The 21,368-nt window shown below is 38.7% G+C and overlaps 1 protein-coding gene across 1 annotated transcript; it reads left to right on the forward strand.

The window, feature by feature from the left end:
* Positions 1 to 847: 847 nt before the first annotated feature.
* On the forward strand, positions 848 to 20,783 carry LOC124120833. The gene is made up of 2 exons (XM_046483709.2): positions 848 to 968; positions 19,145 to 20,783. Exons 1-2 carry the CDS (start codon positions 882 to 884, stop codon positions 19,958 to 19,960), a joined length of 903 nt encoding a protein of 300 aa, XP_046339665.2. The 5' UTR covers positions 848 to 881; the 3' UTR covers positions 19,961 to 20,783.
* Positions 20,784 to 21,368: the final 585 nt, after the last annotated feature.

Raw genomic sequence — 21,368 nt, forward strand, 5'->3', positions numbered from 1 at the left:
GGGACCCGTGAAAATTCCGGGGTAGAGTAGGTCTTCAACAACCCATGCTTGACGTAGAAGGCGACTGATGGGATCGGGTGGTCAGGCTCGCTGACTTGGTTGATGCATGTCATCGATCCTAATTGCGTGGATCGATGCTTATGATATGAATCACTGGATTGTCTGGTCCAGACTCGATTATTTACAGACCGCCGCTGGAATATTGCTGAGTGCGTCGTTAATCAACATACCAACCAACCAACCAACGACAGTCAAACGGAGAGCGTCTGCTTCCCTGAATGACTTTGGGTATGTAGATATGAATCAGGAGATACAATGTACTGTGTTTTCAATGAAGAGTACGGTTACCTGCAGATTCAGTCGCGCTAAATTGAATTGAAACCGGCCGCGCTTGTAACTCCTGCCTCGACAGTTTCTAAAGTCAGCATAAGTAGCTTAAGTCGAACTAAGGAAGTTTTGATCCAAATTGATTTCACTGTCGCCATACCAGGTCAAATTGCATTCACTGAGAAAACTAACAGATCCATATGAGAGAAAATCTGTTCACGCAATGTCTATTTTATTCGCTGCTATCACCTATATTTTAGGTTATCAATAAGTATGCAGAATATTGCTGTAAATATAATTAAAACTTTATGTTTTGTATTATGTTATTGATGTTACTGTATAAACACGTTTCACGTGAATATATACCGAAACATGTACCGTTGATGTAAAAGATTAATAAATGCTATTAAAATACTTCGGCGAGTTTCGTGTTAATTAACTCGTACATTTATCAGCTTAATTCTGCAATAATGCATGATGACTCAGACATCACGTGATGTCATTGGCAAATCAATGAAAACACACGTCACCATTACATGTAGACATTCCTGAAAATGACTGCAATGGCCCTACCTTGTAATGCAGCACTGGAGGACCCAAAGGGCTTAAATACTTTCGGAACTTCAATATTTTCAAGACTGGTAAGTCTAATAGTGACTTCTTCATCTATGTTGAATAATACTAAAAGGGGCATATGTACTATGGAGAAGGCTGCTGATGTGTGACAAGCGCTTCCTGATTACCTCTCGCAGGTTTGATGTGTTGTCTAATAAATATATATAATAAATTTTAAACATTTAAACATGAAGTAGATATTAGAGGCCATAATGAACATATTATTGGGGTGTACTGGGCTCTATCTAAATGAAATAGTACTAGTGTACCTGTTAATCAGCACCTGGTTGTTAGCCTTGTTGCGCATGCGCGGTAGCGATTATTGTCAGCAACATATAATTTAATATAATGAGATTGAAAAATCCCTATTACAACATCTGTCACTTGGTAATTATGTTTGCCTCATGGGGGATTTTAATGCCAGAACAAATACTATGTGTGATTACCTATCACTTGATGGTTGACAAATATGTTGATAAATTTGAAATGGATCTACCAGAAATTGAAAATGATTGTAACCCATTGAATATTTTAGATCAACATGCCTACCACATCAGAGGTGCAAACAAGATGAAGATAAGGCCAACATTTTTGGGTTTCAATTAATAGAACTGTGCAGAAATTTAAATCTCTTTATTTGCAATGGTGGAGTTTGATCGGACAAAGCAACAGGCAAAGCAGCATGTAAAAACAAATCTGCAGTGGATTATGTAATTTCATCACCATTATTTTTACCGCTTTATGTTGATTTTAAAAATATTGATTACTCACCATTATATTCAGATGTTCACTGTCCTGTTCATTTTGTTTTAAAATTCCTAAGAAATATCACCAATGGTGGTGTCTACTCGCGGTAAATCCATTAAAAGATAACATCAGTACAGGCAAACCGTTACGGCATGAAATATGAAATAGGAACTCTATTAACATAATATTATTATTTCAACTATTTCACGCCTCACTGAGGGTACACAGTGTACTCGCGAAGCGACGCTGACCCAGATACATGTTGGGTGAACGACCTAGCTTCTGACATAGCGCACCTGCTGGTGGATGCTGTACTCTCAACTTTTGGCGTCAGGAGCATTCGGGCGAATCGTCCTAAACAGAATAATAAAGGAAAAAGATAAACCGTGTTTCAATAATGAGTGCAGGAAAATGCGAAAATGAATTCCATAAAGCTAAAACAAAAAATACAAGTAACACCCTATCAAAAAGAAAGAACTATCAGCAAATGTCAAGAGCTTATAAGAAATGTATGGACAAAAGTATAAGACAATATCATGACAAGACAAATGAGGTATAAGACAAATATATAAGACAAATGAAACAAGTAAACAGTTTCGGGAGCTTAAGAAATACTCACCAAAAGAATATTGGAAGCTACTAAATAAATGCGATATGACCAAATCCGAAAAAATACTCCTGATATTGAAACGTTCTTTGAATTTTATAAAGACCTTAATGATTCCCAAAATAAAGATGCGATACCTGACGATGGTGTAGGAGATCAACAATACGACACAGATGTTTTAAATAAGGTAATTTCAGGTGAAGAAGTCCTTTCCGCATTAAGAACCTTAAAAGAAACAAAGCTACTGGATTAGATTTAGTTTAAAATGATTATTTTATCGAGGCTACAATTCATTTAATACCACTCCTAACGTATTTCTTTAATTTGATACTTCGTTCTGGATTTGAACCAGATTGCTGACTGAAGGGAATAATCAAACCGATATATTAAGAAAAAGGGAGGACACCTAGATCCGAACTCATATAGACCAATAACAATTCTCAGCTGTTTCCCAAAACTCTTCCCAAGTATCCTAAATGCGAGGCACACTGAGTTTGTAAAAATAAATAATATTTTAACTCCAACCCAAGCAGGATTCTCCACAAGTGACAAGGTATTTGTTCTACATGCAATGAGCGAAAATTTAATACAAGCAAACCGAAAACTCTCCTTGCGTCTTTATTGATTTTACAAAAGTGTTCGACGCTGTTTGGAGGGCTGGTCTATGGTATAAGCTGCTAAATTATGGTAAGTATGGTAAATTTCTTAACTTAGAAAAGAACATGTACGATAACATAAAATCCACTATTATTCTACACAATCAAATATCCTCATTCTTCCCATGAAACATTGGAGTGAGACAAGGCGAAAATCTCTCGCCACATTTGTTTTCACTTTTTATTTATTGATATTGAGCTCTTCCTCCTGAAACGAGGAAGTAAAGGTGTTAATTTAGATTATTTAAGCGAAAACAATCTAATATTCTGCCTGCAGTTTATTGTTTTGTTATAGGCAGGTGATGCTGTCTTATTCAGTGAAGACCCTGCAGACCTACAACAATTTTCATAGTTATTGTTCACGATGGAAACTTGTCCAAAACCAAAATTTCATTTTCACCTTTGATCCCTTTATGCATTTGCAAAATTCTCCTGCTATCTTGATATTGATATTTTTATTACATTATGAATTTATATTATATTTTTTCTCATGTACAACCGCTGGTGCGTCTTTCTGAGAAATTGCTAATCAACTGATAAAGAAAACAAAAAAAAGAGGGGGACGAATGGGCGATCTGTTTCGATTTGTCTTCCCTTCACTTAGGGGCGCTAATCCGGACGACCAACCTTTTGGTATGCTCGATACGCGGTACATGTTACCATCACACTAAAGACCAGATAACCAGTCTAGCCTTTACGTCAGCAACGGTGACGCTGGTGTATGGACAGTATATCTTTCCGCCTAAACAATGATCTATCGATTGTCATGTCGTGGAATATATGTTCCGTGATTCAGTGATACAGCAGGGATGACCACGACTGTTTATATTGTAATAGTAACCCAATTGATTCAAAGCGAGGCTGCGGAATCAGGTGATCGTTCATTCCAGGTCAAATTGTTACGTGGCGAAAAAAATCAGTGTTGCCCTTGATGTCTAAAATCATACTTTTAAAATTGAAGTATAGTTTCATTGTATAGGTACCAATATCTGTGTTGTGTAGGCGCCAAACAGACTTTATGCACGCGGTTCAGTACAGCGGCTTGGCGATGCGCGGAATGTGAAGGCCTCAGGCAAAGAACACATTAAATTTCGTCACCGAATGTTGTGAACACAGGTATTTATCAGGTATTCAACTGAGAAACGTGAACATTTCTTTCAAGATATTTTGAAAGAAACAGGCACTGAAAATTATGTCATCAACTGCATATAACATTTGTAAGAATTGATTGGTGCATGGTATATAAAAAAGAATTTATGAATGAATGCTGGCTGTTTACTACCTTGATTTCATTTCAATTATGACAAATAAAAATAGATATTGATATAGCATTTTTATGATTTTGAATATATGAAAATTATATTTTGTTCACACAGAGAAGAGCCCATATATTAGATTAAATATGTATATTCATCGGTACTTATGCCAACTACAACTTTTCATCTTATAAATTAAAAACAACATATCTATACTAATTTTCAATTTCTATAATGATGATTGTATTGATATTGCCCTGTCTACATCCAGTTTGCTTTGACATGATGAGATGATTGTAATAGATGAAGCCCATTCTTAATTTCAGTGGACCTTGCTTTAATGTTTTATCGTCCAAAACTGAATATGTTTCAAATTCCTACACAAACAAATTAATTATGTCATATTTCTTTCTTTTTACGTCAATGGATATCTGCATTGCACAATGTCATAATTGTTTTGTATACGTACCAATTTTCGATTACACACGCATGACTTTTAACAGTCATAATATATATGTACAATCTGCTTTATGTAAAATCAAATGACATCAATAAATGCATTTAGAGATATCAACATAGAATGATTGCAGTGTAAAATTTGCATTTATGTCATTATAAAACTGTTTTATAAAAATAAACTTTTTCATATTTGCTATATAAAATTATCTAATAAATAGATTATATACTACAGATGTCTAAAAGTACCGTTGAATGGAAATCAGGATGTATAACTATAGCAGGATAGTGCATAGGTTGTAAGGCAAATAATTTTTGTAAACATAATATATGTTGTCAAAACAAGATACAACTATTGTGTGAATCTATTTATATATAATTTACATTTTGTGGGCTAGTCAGTATGGTCGGTTATGTGTTGGGACAAATATCTGTAATTTACTACTATTTTAAGAGCATGAGTATCAAAATTATGTAACAAATGATGGATCAATGAATTAACACCTATGATGACTCACAGCACTCAGTATAAATGATGGGGGCAGAATAATATGGGTAAATCTTTTATTTCAAACTATGATTACAGGAGTGTATATTACACCTGACTCATTGATTGGTTTGTTGGATGCATTGTAGATTCTCATTCGGTATATTTCAAAAACATATTGTCAGAATAAAAGAAAATCCATGAAATCAGATGTAAGAAAAAATGTTGATTCAAAAGTATCATTTAAATTTATTTTGTTTATTCTGAAAGTTATTTATTCTTTAATAATTGTTAAAGCCAAGGATGTATGATAATTATAGATCCGTGGTAAAGGCCGTGATGTCCGTGTGCTGCAAATGTAGGCGTAACTCCATATTTTAACAGTGAAGTCCACTAGCTGTCGTAGTGCACATTATCATTTTAAAAGAAGAGTTATTGCTTTTTGGAACAAAAGATCGTCCAATCGTCGTAAAGGTGTGATACCTAACCCACACCCGAACTCACAACACAATCTAAATGTGTAAAGGGGTACCTGAGCCTAAGGGGTGTTTGACTGACAAGAGATACCGAACCCTAAGGATCGTTCACACGAACGGGTGTTTCAAAGGGGTACCTTACCCTATTGGTATGAAAGAAGTTACAAGGGCTGGGGATAGCGTTGGAGGTAACCACAACCAACCATAAGGATCGAAAAAGCACACTGGATCAATGAATCTTGAGACTCAGTGAGTGAGTTTGGTTTTACGCCGCTTTTAGCAATATTCCAGCAATATAGCGGCGGGGGACACCAGAAATAGACTTCACACATTGTACCCATGCTGGGATTCGAACCCGGGTCTTTGGCGTGACGAGCGAACGCTTTAACCACTAGGCTACCCGACCGCCCCTTGAGTATCAGCCTGCATTCGGAATCAAATAACGTTGGTCTTGCCCGTCATTGGGTTACTTGTTTATCATAACTTACATTAACGCATAACAATATATCTATTAATAACATAACTTGCATCAGTGCATAACAATACATAAGTGAATGGCATAACATACATCAGTGTATTACAATACATAAGTGAATGGCATAACATACATCAGTGTATTACAATACATAAGTGAATGGCATAACATACATCAGTGTATTACAATACATAAGTGAATGGCATAACATACATCAGTGTATTGCAATACATAAGTGAATGGCATAACATACATCAGTGTAGTACAATACATAAGTGAATGGCATAACATACATCAGTGTATTACAATACATAAGTGAATGGCATAACATACATCAGTGTATTACAATACATAAGTGAATGGCATAACATACATCAGTGTATTACAATACATAAGTGAATGGCATAACATACATCAGTGTATTACAATACATAAGTGAATGGCATAACATACATCAGTGTATTACAATACATAAGTGAATGGCATAACATACATCAGTGTATTACAATACATACGTGAATGGCATAACATACATCAGTGCATTGCAATACATCAGAGAAAGAGAGAGAGAGAGAGAGAGTGTGTGTGAGTGTGTGTGTGTGGGGGGGAGGGGCAGAGAGAGAGAGAAATACAAAAGTCCAAAGATGAGCTGTATAATTTACTCAACTGGTTTCACAAATGTGATTTTCCAGATTTATATCAGTGTTTATCATAACTTACATAATCGCATAACAATTTATCTATGAATAGCATAACTTACATCAGTGCATAACAATACATGAGTGAATATCATGACTTACATCAGTTTCTTACACACCTGTGGGTGAGAAACCCATTTGAGATAACTGGTATCAAACATATGTGTGAGATAGAATTCCAGGCCCGTGATTGGCTACTCCATGGTGATGACCTGGGGTCAAATGATGACGGACTACTTTCCTGAGTGTAAGTCATTCATAAGTTGCTCGTGCTTCAGTCGAATGTTCACATACGTCTGTATTAAACAACAGACCGTGTAACTTATAATAAAAATAAACAAACTCGTCCTCGTCTGTGAGTTTGTTTGTTATTATTATCAGTTACATTATCTGTTGTTATGTCAACATTATTGTGTTTTTCAGAGTGTAAACCCCATGGATGCCATAGCGACACATATGTCTCTCCTCTTCAACACTCACTTCGAAATCGAATAAAATTCAAAATACATCACGCAGACTAATACATTTCCCAGTTTTGAATTCCCCCTTCTGTTTATCATTTACTGTCATTTTAGGCAATTCAATATTACTGAAAGTGACTTCTGAAAATTAGGTACATTGTAAATCTCTCCAAATCACAATTCACGGCGTTACATAAATATTTACTGTGTGTTTAGAAATCTAAATATCGGATATTTACTCGAATAATTAAAGTAGAAAAATAATATATTAGCGATCACGCGGGTATCAAATCACTAATGATAATTCTGAAACGTCGCTGATAAGCCTAGAATCGTTTAGAATGTTTTGGAAAATACGCATACACGAACGCCGAAGTGTTCGTTCAGCCGTATTGGATTGTGTTTACAAAATGCCGGTTATGAGACGCCTATTCGAACAGGTATATTTCAAACTTAGCTGCTATACATGCGTCCCTGAATTCCTCATACATTTTCGAAACAATGGATTAATGGTCTTTGTCACCAATGCAAATTATCTGGATGAAATCACGCGAAATGAATTTGGCATGGGAACGAAAACTGCGCTCGGAAAACTGTACTTGCTGAATGTAAACAAAGCAAAATTCAGATTTTACACAGTGTAGCATTTGTAGAGGTAGTTTCGTCTAATTGTTGCATACATTGGCTCGATCACGCCTTTGAGAATATTCATGGGAAGAGTGCACTAATTATTGAAATACACACATATACATTACAATGATGTGGTAAATTCAACAGAAGCCGTAAAAGTTTCCGTCCTGTGTGACGCCATGACTGACGCTAAATCACGCACAACGATGACGGTAGTTATCTGCATTTCTGACTAATTCTCTTTGTTACATTGGAAAACATGGTAAACAAATAACAGTACGCAGATTGTCAGAATGTTTCTGATTACTTACGTGACACATTTATGTGTATACGATCCCTCAATCAACGAAAATCCTCCTCTGGAAATCCCGCGTACTGTTGTCAGTGAACACGTCAAGCATGACCACCCTATCCATTACAGTAAAAGCCAGTGAGTAAAGAGGCGTGACAAATCCCTGTAAAAGTCATTGTATAAGATAGAATTGCGCTTCATATTGACAAAAAACGTATCACATTTCCTAAATTCCTCTGAATGTCTACCATAAAAAATCTGGAATGACTTGTGGAGGTGATGGTGAAACCTTGATTGAAAAGCGTTATGTAAAATGTGTTTTGACATGAAATCTGAATAATAATCTGTACATGCTGTTAACTACCTTCGCAACTGAGAAAAGTAGACGCTATGAGCTGGGGTTGATGGTATTTTCGAAACCAAGGGTTCACAATTGGGAAATCGAAATCATCCCTTTTGTCTTACAGCTGTGCAGAGGTTGCCATCCTTTCTTAGCACAGAGACCGCCTCCGTGGTCTTGTGGTAGAGCGTCCGCCCGGAGAGCGGAAGGTCCAGGGTTCGATCCCGGGCCGCGTCATACAAAAAGACGTTAAAAGATTGTACTTGTTGTTACCCTGTCTGGCGCTCGGCATTAAGGGGCTAAAACAAGGACTGGTCGGCTCGGAGTCAGTATACTGTGTCTGAGTGGGGTATTCATGTTAAACTGCGGCATGGTATCTCAGTGAGCTAGCACTATAAATCGGCATCAGTCCGGACTAGTACAAGCAGCCACACACACACATACACGTGCATGCACGTCGCTATATAAGTGCAATAATCTTGGACGCGACGTTAAACCCAATTTCACCTCACCTCACCTTAGCACAGAACTTGAGAGGACACTGACTCGGGTTTCTCAGTTGTTTCCTTGCTTTCCAATTGAGGTGGATCGATGATCTGAGGATACTCATTTATCCAGTCATTGTTTAAAGAAATGAGTTCATCTATATATCCGGACTGAGGTTGAACTGTTTGGCACTGTGTCCATTCTTTGACAAGCATGGAAAGAGAATCCAATCAGCTGGGGGAGGGCCATAATTAGTACCCCAGGGGATTCCTACGAATTGTGTAAATACTCTCTCCGCCCATTTGATACAGATATTGTCAATCAAGAAATCCATCAACTAACATATCTGACTATTTCTAAGTTGAGTTACTTTCTATTTTAACGCATTTACCACTCCCATTAAAACTTGTGATAAAAACATATTTCCGAACTCCTTTCTTGGAAACAAAAGCCCTGTTGAATAGCGAATGTAATTTCGCTTTGTTAAGTTAGTACAATGAGTGAATGTTATGCATATGGTAGCATAATTATGCATGGGTAAAAACAAATGTAATTCTTTCTCAAAATAGTATTTTCTTTATGTATTACGTACACAGTTTACATAATGAATATGACTAAAGAACAATTACCATCAATTTCTGTATAGCTTTTATTAGTTGGGTTTTTCAAAATCAAAGCCATATAATGTACTTATGATGTATAAGTTGCCAACATAGAGACGGTGGTGTGATGACAACGTGCAATTTTAGGGATCAACTTCTCTCCTGTTTGAACTACATTGCCTATCATCTATTCGTACACAAAGTGTGCGTGTGTGCGTTTTCTTCAGTATTGTTTTTAAAATAGTTTTACATTGTTGTTAATAGTGGCCCTCCAGTAAACAAACGAAACGGGCACTCGAGAAAGTATGGACTTCATCAGAGGCTAAAGTACGTGCGACGGCACGTGTCAGTTTGCAGTGACACACGGTCAACATCTACATTGGGGCCCGCCCAACTAGGACCGTTAAATTTAATGTTGTTTTTCTTTGTACATCAAAATCATCAACAGCGAACAATTTCCTTTTATGTCCATCACTCAGTAATTTATGTTCTCAATTCAATAACCAAAACTTCATGATGCTTGTTTCCACCAATGACGAGAACTGGATCTGAGGTAGCGTATTTATAGCAATTACTCAGTCATTTGTGTTCCGAGTGTAATTACATTTGGTACATGTACAATTAGGAGTGGGGATCAACATTTGTGTTCCGGGGGATCAACATATATGTACCGTTTTTGTGTGTGCCTTTTTCACATTTTGCCCTGACAATGACCATTTCACAGACAAGGTACTAGACACAATTTTATGGATAACAATTTCTTTAATACTGTAAAAAGCGTACAATATTAAAGAAGTTGTTATCCATAAAATTGTGTCTACCTTGTCATCCGTCACCTTCTAAGTAATGCCTATCAAACAATTTTTCACAGACATACTGAATTCTGAAACTTATAATGGCAGTGGTGCTGGTGTATAAACTGTAATGAAATTTGTCCTAAGTACAAGACCCTTACCACCAGTTCCATCTAATTGCGCCTTGTTTTTGCTGATAAGATTGACATGTTGAGAGATTATTCACGTTCGCAAAATATGCACAAAACCTTACCTAACTTTGGGCAGTTTGAGAGGGTCTGTCATTTGAAGGAGCCTTGGGGCTCTGGTCTATCACTTGGTTTTCTGGTTTGTCTGGCGTGTTTTCAGGCCGTCGCGTGGCAGGAGTGCTGCTGTGCGGCGTCAGGCAATCAATACTTACTTTGTCATGCAAAATGTGTAAATGACGTGTCCTACCGGTAGGGCAGGACATGCTTACCCTTTACGCGAACACCTGGTTTCATCGCTTATTTTCAGTGGTCAATTCACATATTTTTAACCGCTAGTTTGCCTTTTACGCAAAATGGAATCTGTTTCGATGGATATCGAGACTGGTTAATCTCCAGCGTTGACATATATAAATCATCAACGCTAGAGAATAACCAATCTGTATATAAATAGGGTAACTAATTATTTAAATGTAGCTATCGCTGAGTGTACATTTGGCGTTTCATCTGAACACAACATCTGATCACAAGGGAATTGCTCAATGTACGTGCACACAGAAGCCAAAGCGTGTACGCTAATAAGGTAACTCACAATCACTAATGCGATTGAGCTAAGCACACGCTTAAAATACCTCCGAGACAGTCTCCATAAACAGGCGAAATGGCAGATTGTGGGTACGATAGAGGGGGATGTCAATATCATAAACTCCCGGATTTTTTGGCTAATCAAAATGTGTAATTTCTCGACTATGGGACAAGTACCCCCAACCTGGTTGGGTTGCAATGAGACCTGGGCGTGGTAGTCTTGAAAAACACCTAAGACAAGATCGTCTAATTACATTATTTGCACTTTTCAATAGAATCTGCTCCAGATATCAAAAGAGTGTTCCGTAGAATAACAGGAAGGCGAATTTTACCATCAGCTTTTCAAAGCCGGCAAAGAACAGGGTGGGCTTGAAAACACCAAGGACGGTTTGGTTTTGCCTCCGTTGACAGATGGCAAGTAAACGTTGTTGCGACGTCCATCGACGGTGTGGGGGCGGTAGTGCGCTAGTGTCATATTGTGGGGAAGTATCACACATGCGGGCGAACTGATTTGGCTATTGTGAATGGACATTTGACTGGCCAGCAATATGGTGTATAATCCGGGTTGGACCAGTGCCTATGCGCATGTTCCGTAACATGTACCAGAATTGCATTGGTCGAGACGGAAAACACATTACCGATTGAGTTCGTAGGACTAATATGATTCTTAAGGCATACAATGGAACAACGATAGAACAATTTTGCTGTATCACCATTCAGTGTATTCGCGATTGAAGCTGGATTGAGGATTCCATTCGAGCTCTACCTTAATCGGATTAGTAACCCCACATTGTACCGTCAAGAAGGATCACCACTGAAAGTCAAGTAAAACACGACTTCAAATCAGATATCCAGATCAGTTCGATAAAATCGGTAATTTCCCAGTTGCTTATCATATCACACGAGATCCAAACGTCCAACCAGCCATACATGCACCTCGGAAATGTCCGATACATCTTCGTAGGGAACTGAAGTCAGAACTAGACAAAATAGAGAAACAAAAAGTTATCAGAAAAGTCGCAGAGCCAACAGAGTTGATCAGCAGTCTGGCAATTTCTCGATGTACTAACGTATTGATCAGGATTTGCCTTGACCCGAAGTATCTTTACAAAGGTATCCTAAGAAGTCTTCATATAGCGTCAAATCTGGAAGTATTGACCTTCAGAATCTTTTGGTTCAGAATACTTTAGCAAAATGTATGTATAGAACGGATTCTGGTCTGTGAAACATGATGAAGAACGTTCCTAACTCACCGCTTTCAACACACCATTAGGAAGGAACTGTTTTCGCCACATACCATTTGCTATGGTAATAGCTCAAGTTGTCTTTCAGCAAAAGATGGACCCGATCTGGGATCTTGTAAAGCAGACGATAACACTATCCATGTTATGACTGAGAAAGAACCTGACAAAAACTTGCACAATATCATGAAGACATCAAGCAAATATGGTCTAGTATTCAACAGACAAAATACTCCATAAAACAATTGAGTGATTGAAGTTTTCGGCATGATATTTGACAAAGAAGGGGCACCAAAGAAGGTCTAAGCCATCAAATGCAAGTCAGATCCAAATAACATCACGGAAGTGCAAGTTCCCAGGGATAGTCACGTATATGGCACAATTCATGCATCCCAAATATCTCTAATCGTACAGCTATACTTAGAGAAATGCTAAAGAAAGATATAGAGTTTTCATTGACCGAGTCACACAAGCAAGCTCGAATTAAGAATCAAAGACTTAATTACCTCAGACCCAACACAAGAAACATTCCAGCAAATTGACGCATCAACGTCTTGGAGCTGCTGAAGTACAGGGAAACCAGCCAGGCGCATTTGCTTACAAACGTTTATCACCAACATAGTAGAAATATGCCAACAGAACGAGAACCCCTCGAAGTGGTATTTGGATGTGAGCACTTCCACATCTATGTATATGAACGGGAGTTCACAATTGACAGCAACCACAAACCTCTGGAAATCACACAGTTCAAGAACACAACAGCAGTTCCACCTCGACTACAATGGATGCTATTGCGGATACAGAGTTACGATACAATCGTGCTCAAGTCTGGAAAAGAATATATATATAAATAAATAAATAAATTGTGATCGAAGCCATAACCCCTGCTTTAACAAATTATTTATTGCTTGGATTTTCTCATTTGATTTTAACCTACGCAATTGTCCCAAGCACTGCCGGCAGAGTGGATGAACATTCCCCTGGCCACAATTCGGGATCTAATTGCTTCCATTGGACGACGATGCCAGTAGTTAATACTAGATATTGAGGACAGATTACTTTCACTTTGAAAATTTACTTTCATGTGTGTATATGGAACCTGGGTCAATGACAACGACGTGTGCCAATTTTGAAGAGTCGATTACCATCTCTTGATTATTTATAAGATGAGTAAAATGAACGGTTGACTAAATAGGTTATATGACACAGGACTGTAATCGTGATGGTCGGATGACAAAGTGTTTAAAATGTTCGTCTGTAAAATAAAATGAACATCAACTAAGTAATAGCAATATTTGAACGCGACAAATCGAAATATGTGGGAAGATCAATCTTCTGGGCAAGTTTTAACCAACCATTTATATTAGTAGGAGGTGCGGTGGGACAACGTCGTACTTAAAACGTTCGCTCGTCACACCAGAGGAGCTCGTGTGATTTTCCGCCTGGTTACAATGACCTCTGCATTTTTATTTATTTAATTTTATATTCCTGTTTCATGTTGTTACATGACATGAGTATGGCCAAGTTAAATTATTTTCTTATTATGATTACTGATACTTGATCTCTTGGTATTATTTGAAATTATACATTGCTCCATTAGTGGAACACAGATACTACCTATTCACTCTTGTGTGCACCTGCACAGTATATATTCTGTAATGAGTCCCGTAAGAGCAGATAAATATGACGATCTTAACTCCCATACTTTAACATAGATTAACGATAGCCGTAGAGCTAAGGGCCCTTTGTGAAACGGTCCCAGGTGTTTACAAAGTGTGAGCTGTCCGATTATGAGTCGTCGCCCGACCGTGTTTATCGAGTGCTTCCTACCACCTGCCTGTCTGCCTGCCCCAGAATCCGTTATTTACAGGCCACTGTGATAAAACATGAATTGACATGTAAAACACTCACTCACTCACTCACTCACTCACTCACTCACTCACTCACTCACTCACTCACATATATCTTGTTTGTTGCATTACGCCACAGTCAACAACAGTCCAGCTTCATTTCAGTACAGTTAAAAGCGTTGACAGGAAAATACAGACGTTGATATTATGAAGAACGACCTACGCTGTCGGGGAACGATGACATACAACCTGCAGTCTCCCAGCCTGTCCACTCGATCCAATTAGACGCCACCTACAACAAACAGAGGTTGCCGGTCGGAGATCTAGCCCGAAATTCCTGCTGACAAATCTAGAAACATAATGGGGGCGAACCGGGATTCGAACCTACAATCACAGGTTTCTGGCGTGCCCCAGGGACGCAACTCTGAACAGCGAATCGCGGCGCCTTAAACGAATGGGCGAATCGCGGCGCCTCAGACGACTGGGCCACCCGTGCCAACTATTCGACATTGTCTTGGTCCAGTAACACGCAATAAACGGAGCCACCGAGCCGAAACATCTAAAGCGTCGGAAGCAACAATACTCCTGTACGTACGTAATTGAAGCAGTAGTAAGATCCCAAAATGGTTTTAGAATAATCTATAATAAACTAGACATATACTCCTGATATAACCACATGAAATGAGTAAATGAACCAGTATGGAAAGTGAGTGAGTGAGTGAGTTGGGTTTAACGCCGCTTTTAACATTATGCCAGTCATATAAGTGTGGTATCCAAACAGTATTGCCAAAAAATACATGGACGCAAAGGCAGCAACTTATTCAGCATATGCACAAAAGTCCATATTTCTTAAATGTCACTTTGTAAATGATATTTTCACTGAAAGCAAACAATGGAAGAGCAATACATACAAAGAAATATGTAACAAGGATATCCGGTTCCGAAAAGCATAACGTTTCAGTTCGTGTTAAACACCAAATAGGTGTACCACATCAAGCGTGTAATATCGTAACGTGTCATACATAACAGTCTATTTTTAATCCTTCACCACTTGGGATACAAATATTTCAGTTGGCGAGGGCCCACTGACGTGTGACCGTCCCACGGTGTCTAAAGCTGAAGTGTGAGGTAACGACACACGACGTGTAAGTATCGAAATGCCTTTGTGCGCTGACAATTGCCCCGTCAAAAACTACCTGCTGCCGTCTGCTGTTCTGAATGACCTTGGGATAGTTGATATGAGTCATACACACAGGGTGTGTTTTCAGTGTAGAGTTACGTTACCTGTAGATTTAACAGAAGAGTGAAGGAAACCGGAACGGGTTTTACTCCTGTCTATAACAGATTTGATGTGGCCAAAGTCAGCGTAAGTCGCTGAGGTTGAACTAATGAATCAAATGGATTTTAATCAGTAGAAATACTGACTATGACACGCCATGTGTAACTGTCCAATCACTGAAACTCACCATCGGCACTTCACAAGGATACCCTTGCACAATTTGATATTCATTGCATTGACCTCCTCAGCGTGAAATTAATCAATGGAGGACTTCGACAGAAGAACGACTTACGGATCTTCAATATGTTCTAGATTGGTAAGTTAAATAGTGTCTTCCACATCCATATTAGATAATAATAAAAGAAGGCATTGTACTGCGAACAGGATTGTTGACTGCCTATCGTAGGATTAAGTAAGGATAAGATATATGGATGAACAACTTCTGTATTACAGTTAGGAGCGACAATTTGGTGAAGGTGTAGGTTCTATAAACTGCAGCCTTGCCCTTTATTGCGTTGATAACAGTGTGTTGATTATACACCATGGAGCAATTAGGAGCAACGTTTCGGTGTAGGTTCTAACACCGTTATCAAGCAAGTGATGGATGAACAACTTCTTTATTACAACTAGGAGCAACGTTTCGGTGTAGGTTCTAACACCGTTATCATGCAAGTGATGGATGAACAACTTCTTTATTACAACTAGGAGCGACGTTTCGGTGTAGGTGTGGGTTCTATAAACTGCAGCCTTGCGTATTATTGCGTTGATAATATTGTGTTGATTACACACCATGCGTGGGCCAAATTTGAGGACAGGGGTTTTGTTGCCTGACGCCGCGCAGCAGCACTCATGCATTGCGAAGAAGGCTTGCACTCACACAAGCGATGGACCAGATAATCAAGTGACACCATAGCGCAATTTCACATTTTGTTGAACCTCAAAAGCATATGTTAAAATTGAATTACGTCTGCTTTGTACAGAGATTCTGCTGCTGATACGTTTAAGAAGTATGTTCGATTTGCGAGGTGAGAGAGGAGTTGGGGGAGGCAATGTCTCGCCACATTATTCTTTTGTGGCTTACACAGCACATTTGATAAATATAGAATACTACAATGGGGAGAGTTTAGTATTTTATTTGTTATTTGCCGTTTAAAACTTTCTTTCGAATTTCAATGTCGTGTGTGAATATAGGTAGACATCTACGCGACCCACAGCATAATACAAAACAATAGTTCAAAGACGTCACAAGAACCTTTTATTTATTTTTAATCAGCATTTATCAGGAATATAATTAATTTAGTATTTTTGCCTTGTCTTTTAACATTTCATCTAACTTAAAAATAAATATATGCTTTGGTTCAGTCTGTTGTTAAATGTCGTCTAGCTGCTAAATGAGACAAAATGGAGTCATTATTTTGTCTTTACGGTGATTTAGATATAGAATGGCTACCTTTCAATACTAATAACGTAAGTAAAGAAAATGAATTCTGTAAAATTACTGAGGTGAACGAAATTGATTTTTTGAGCGATAAAAACTTTGATGCCTTGTTTTCGGAAATGCAAGCACCAATGAAAACAATGTCGTACCCTGCTCAGATGTGGCCGCTGACACAGATCAAAGCGACTGCTCCTGATCAATGCCAAACTAAAACCTGATTCACTATAGTATCGGGAAAAAAATCTAAGATTTAAAAAAACCCATAAAACATAAAAGGTAAGGAAACAAACTTAAATTTTTAAAAACCATAAAAACAAAACAAAAAAGCTTGCCTACCTGTTTTACCGATTGGTCATCGGAGACGAGAAAATATCTGTAGACGGAATTACTATTCCGGTTTCTGATTTAGCCGACCTTCTCCGTGCATTCTAGGCCGAGAAGCTGCGGCACATGAGGAATTACGAGTGAGTGAGTATGGTTTTATGCCGCTTTAGGAAAAGTCCAGCAATATCACGGCGGGCGACACCAGGAATGGGCTTCACACATTGTACCCTTGTCGGGAATCGAACCAGGGTCTTCGGCGTGACGAGCGAACGCCTTAACCACTAGGCTATCCGACCGCCCCTCAAGAGGAATGATGGGGCACATAATGATATTGTTTGTAAATTTGTTCAGAGAATGAAATTATGTTGACATATTTCTAGATTATGAGTGGGGAAACGTATGTGACCGAGAGCCGGCAAATTCCGACAAAATAACATTAAGGACTTCAAATTTAAGCAAACATTGTTACGATATTATTCAGCGAGACCAGTAAACTACAAAGTATGCAATTATAAGAATTGAACGTCAGTTTGGATGGGTTCGTTGAAGTGTAAACGATTTAAAGGCGCTTGTTAAACTTTCGTGTGAACCTCCGAGCTTGCGACGTCAGCCTAGCAACAGGGTTGTTGGGGTCATCGAGTGTGCATAAGCTCCCTTATACCCAATCTCTATCATCTCCAGCTGCAATGTCGTTGGGATGTTCAGAGTTTTCAATATTTGTTCGTGAAACGTGTTCCCGCAGTACATTAACACGCGCTTTGGTATTAAACAATGTGTAATGGTATTAAACAATGTGTAATACATGGTACAGCTGGATGTTTATTAAATGTTAATTAAATGTGTGATCTCTTCACGGGCAAGTAATAAATACTACTGAGCGTTTGATGAAACTCAGAGTTGTAGCTTCGTACTTCACAAACACAGTTGGTGTTTAACGCCGCACTCAGAAATATCCAAACTGTATGGCGGCGGTCTGTAAGTAATCGAGTCTGGACCAGACAATCCAGGGATTGACATCATGAGCATCGACCCACGCAATTGGGATACGATAACATGCATCAACCAAGTCACCGAACCTGACCACCCGATTCCATTAGACGCATCTTACGACAAGCATAGTCGCCTTTTACGGAAAGCATGTGTTGCAGAAGACCTATTTTAACCCGGATCGTCATGGGTAGATAGAGTTAGTCGTCAATGTGATTGTTCACAATCGTTGGATTACAGCTGAAGGGAGGCAACTCATATGTCTCCTTACCTCATGAAATGAACACAATTCTATAATCGTCATAGAATATTTTACTTCTTTATGCTATATGTTACAAGATACTATATAAACGTTTGATGATGAAAACGAACACTTTATCATCACTGTATGATAGTGATCCATATACACATCCTCATGGTATTGTTAGAAATGTACAGTGGAGTCAGTTCAGAAGATGTTTTTCACTTTTATATTCATTTGCTGTCAGAAGTGGTATTATGAACGTTTTTGGGGGTAGCCTGATTATCAGTGATCCATTCAGATACATTTCATCCCAATGTTGCCTTTTGTGCCCAATGGAGTCTATGTCGTGGGATATCCAAGACTGGTTATGCCCTGGCGTTGACGTAATATCATTAGTTGACAACCTTGACTCGTCAAACCAACGCACAGTCTCGACTCTCCACAGAGGTACAATGCATAAAACCCCTTTCTGGTGACCCCTGGCGTGATATTTGTGGAACAGTGCTAAAATCAGGGTTAGATCTGACTCACATAGTCGCACACTAGTATCAAAGTATGTATACAATTATTATATGATCAATAAAATATTCAAATACTCTGTTGCAGGAATGTTGCAGGTGTTGTCGTGGATGGATTATACACGTGTGGCAGTTCCTGTTCCATTTGGCGTCATTTGGCTACACTGTGCTGGGTCTCGTATTGTGGTATACTGGGCCTGAGCTCCCGTACAATACAGGAGCGTACCTAACAACATGGTCCTACATTATGGTTCTGATCCATTTCTTCATCTCATCCATCATCAGCTCCGTGAACCTGGTCGAGAGTCTCAGGACAAACAACTCACAGTCGAGACGTCAGACAATGATACCTCTTTCATCATTTTCGAGTCCAGCTTACATTCCTGATGGTGAAAATGTCACATCATACCAAGTGGAAAGAACACCCAAAACTGACGGCGCAAATACTGTTACAAGGTGCCACTTTGGACTTCTCTACCTTTCGCAAATATTTTCAAGTGTCGTCTTTGTATTTGCGCCAATCGTGACCGCGGTATATTTTGCCGGAATTTGTTCCAGCGACGTTCACTGCACATCATTCCACAACATCAACGTACACGCTGTGAATACGTTATTTGTCCTTGTTGATTTCCTCATTACCATACGTGGAAAACGTTGGTTTTGCGTCATTTGGCCTGTCCTTTATTTCATGATCTATATAATCTTCAACTTGGTCCACTGGTATATCAATAACAGTGTTATATACTCAGGCTTTCTTGAATGGAAGTACTTTGGACGAACCTGTGGATATGTTGCCGTGGTTTTCTTGATTGTGGTATTTTTACACATTTTGCATTCACACCTAGTATCCTTTCAGGTTTATTGTCTGAGAAAATACAGGGCAAGGCAGAGTGGACCAGTTTAGGGTGATGAGACATCCATTTAACCACATCGCAACATACAAACCTCAAATTAAATGGTCTCGACATATGTGTGATAAGCGTCAAATTCGGAGCATGGCCATCTAACATATTGAGCAAAGCAAATTGTGACTTATGAACTCAGCAGGTATCGCTAAACGACACTGTGAATATGTATCTGCATTTGGGAGCATGTTTATTCAAGGTATCAAAATTGGTAATTTGATCGTTTTGATCTGAAGTTTCTACGTTGATATTTTATAGTTACTAAAACAGAAGAGGTCTAAACCTTAATGAGTAACATTGCAACATGCATAGTATGGTCGCAGCATCATGTCTGGAATACATAAAAAGCGACAAAATCCTTTCCATCATCATAAGAAATCCATACTACCATCCCGACTATATCGTGCGCATGTGTGCCTGAATCACTGTTGGGCGGTCGTGTAGCCTAGTGGTTAAATCGTTCGCCACTCGCGCCGAGGACCCGGGTTCGATTCCGACATGGGTACAATGTGTGAAGCCCATTTCTGGTGTCACCCGCCTTGATATTGCTGGAGTATTGCTTAAAACGGCGTCACTCACTGAATCACTGTTAAATATTATTTTTTATTTTTATTTTTTAAAAAGAGCAAGAAGATGAACATATCCTGCCCCACCTGTGGCGCCCACCACTTTGACTTTAACGTTGCCTAGACGGGTGGTAGGATGGGCCCGACCCTATTAATTGTCTTGTATTGTATTTCCACAAAATCATATATCTAAGTAATCTTTTCACTTCAGGTGTTGGTCATGTTTGCTAATAAAACACCACTTGAATTTGGAAAATGTTTTTTGTTTAATTTGCCTTGATGCTACCATTTGGAAATCCACTGGTGTGGACCATTGTCTTCATCATACAACACAAACGAGCATTAATTTGAGATGAGTGTTTGCCCTCTGATGAGCACAATACCTACAACAGATCTTCATATAGTTGGAGTGGATTTTTGGTGGTATCTTCACGTGTATTTATGGCTTCAGTGGCGGTAAATAGAGCATAAAAACCTAGGCAATTTGCTACTCCTCTTGCCACAAAATATCCCATGAATACTGAAGTTTCATATTGTAACATTGACGTGGAAGAATATATTCCAAATCCACTTCGATTTTTCAAGTGTGCCCAGTCTTGCAAGAATCACACAACCTGCCACCGATGTGTTGAAGCTGCTGCCCACGAGGGTACTGATTGCCTGTTATATGCTCAGAAAGCTGTGGCTCATTGGCCAAACTGGTGGATTGATTAATTTTTAGTTATTCTGCTTGAATATACCATCCCCGTATGCTTGGTGCTACCAGTTGGAAATCCACTGGAATTGACCGTTGTCTTCATGATACCTCACAAACGAGCATTTGATGAGTGTTTGCCCTCTG

Source organism: Haliotis rufescens, unplaced genomic scaffold, assembly GCF_023055435.1.
Source record: "Haliotis rufescens isolate VD_foot unplaced genomic scaffold, xgHalRufe1.0.p SCAF_16, whole genome shotgun sequence".
Lineage (NCBI taxonomy): Eukaryota > Metazoa > Mollusca > Gastropoda > Lepetellida > Haliotidae > Haliotis > Haliotis rufescens.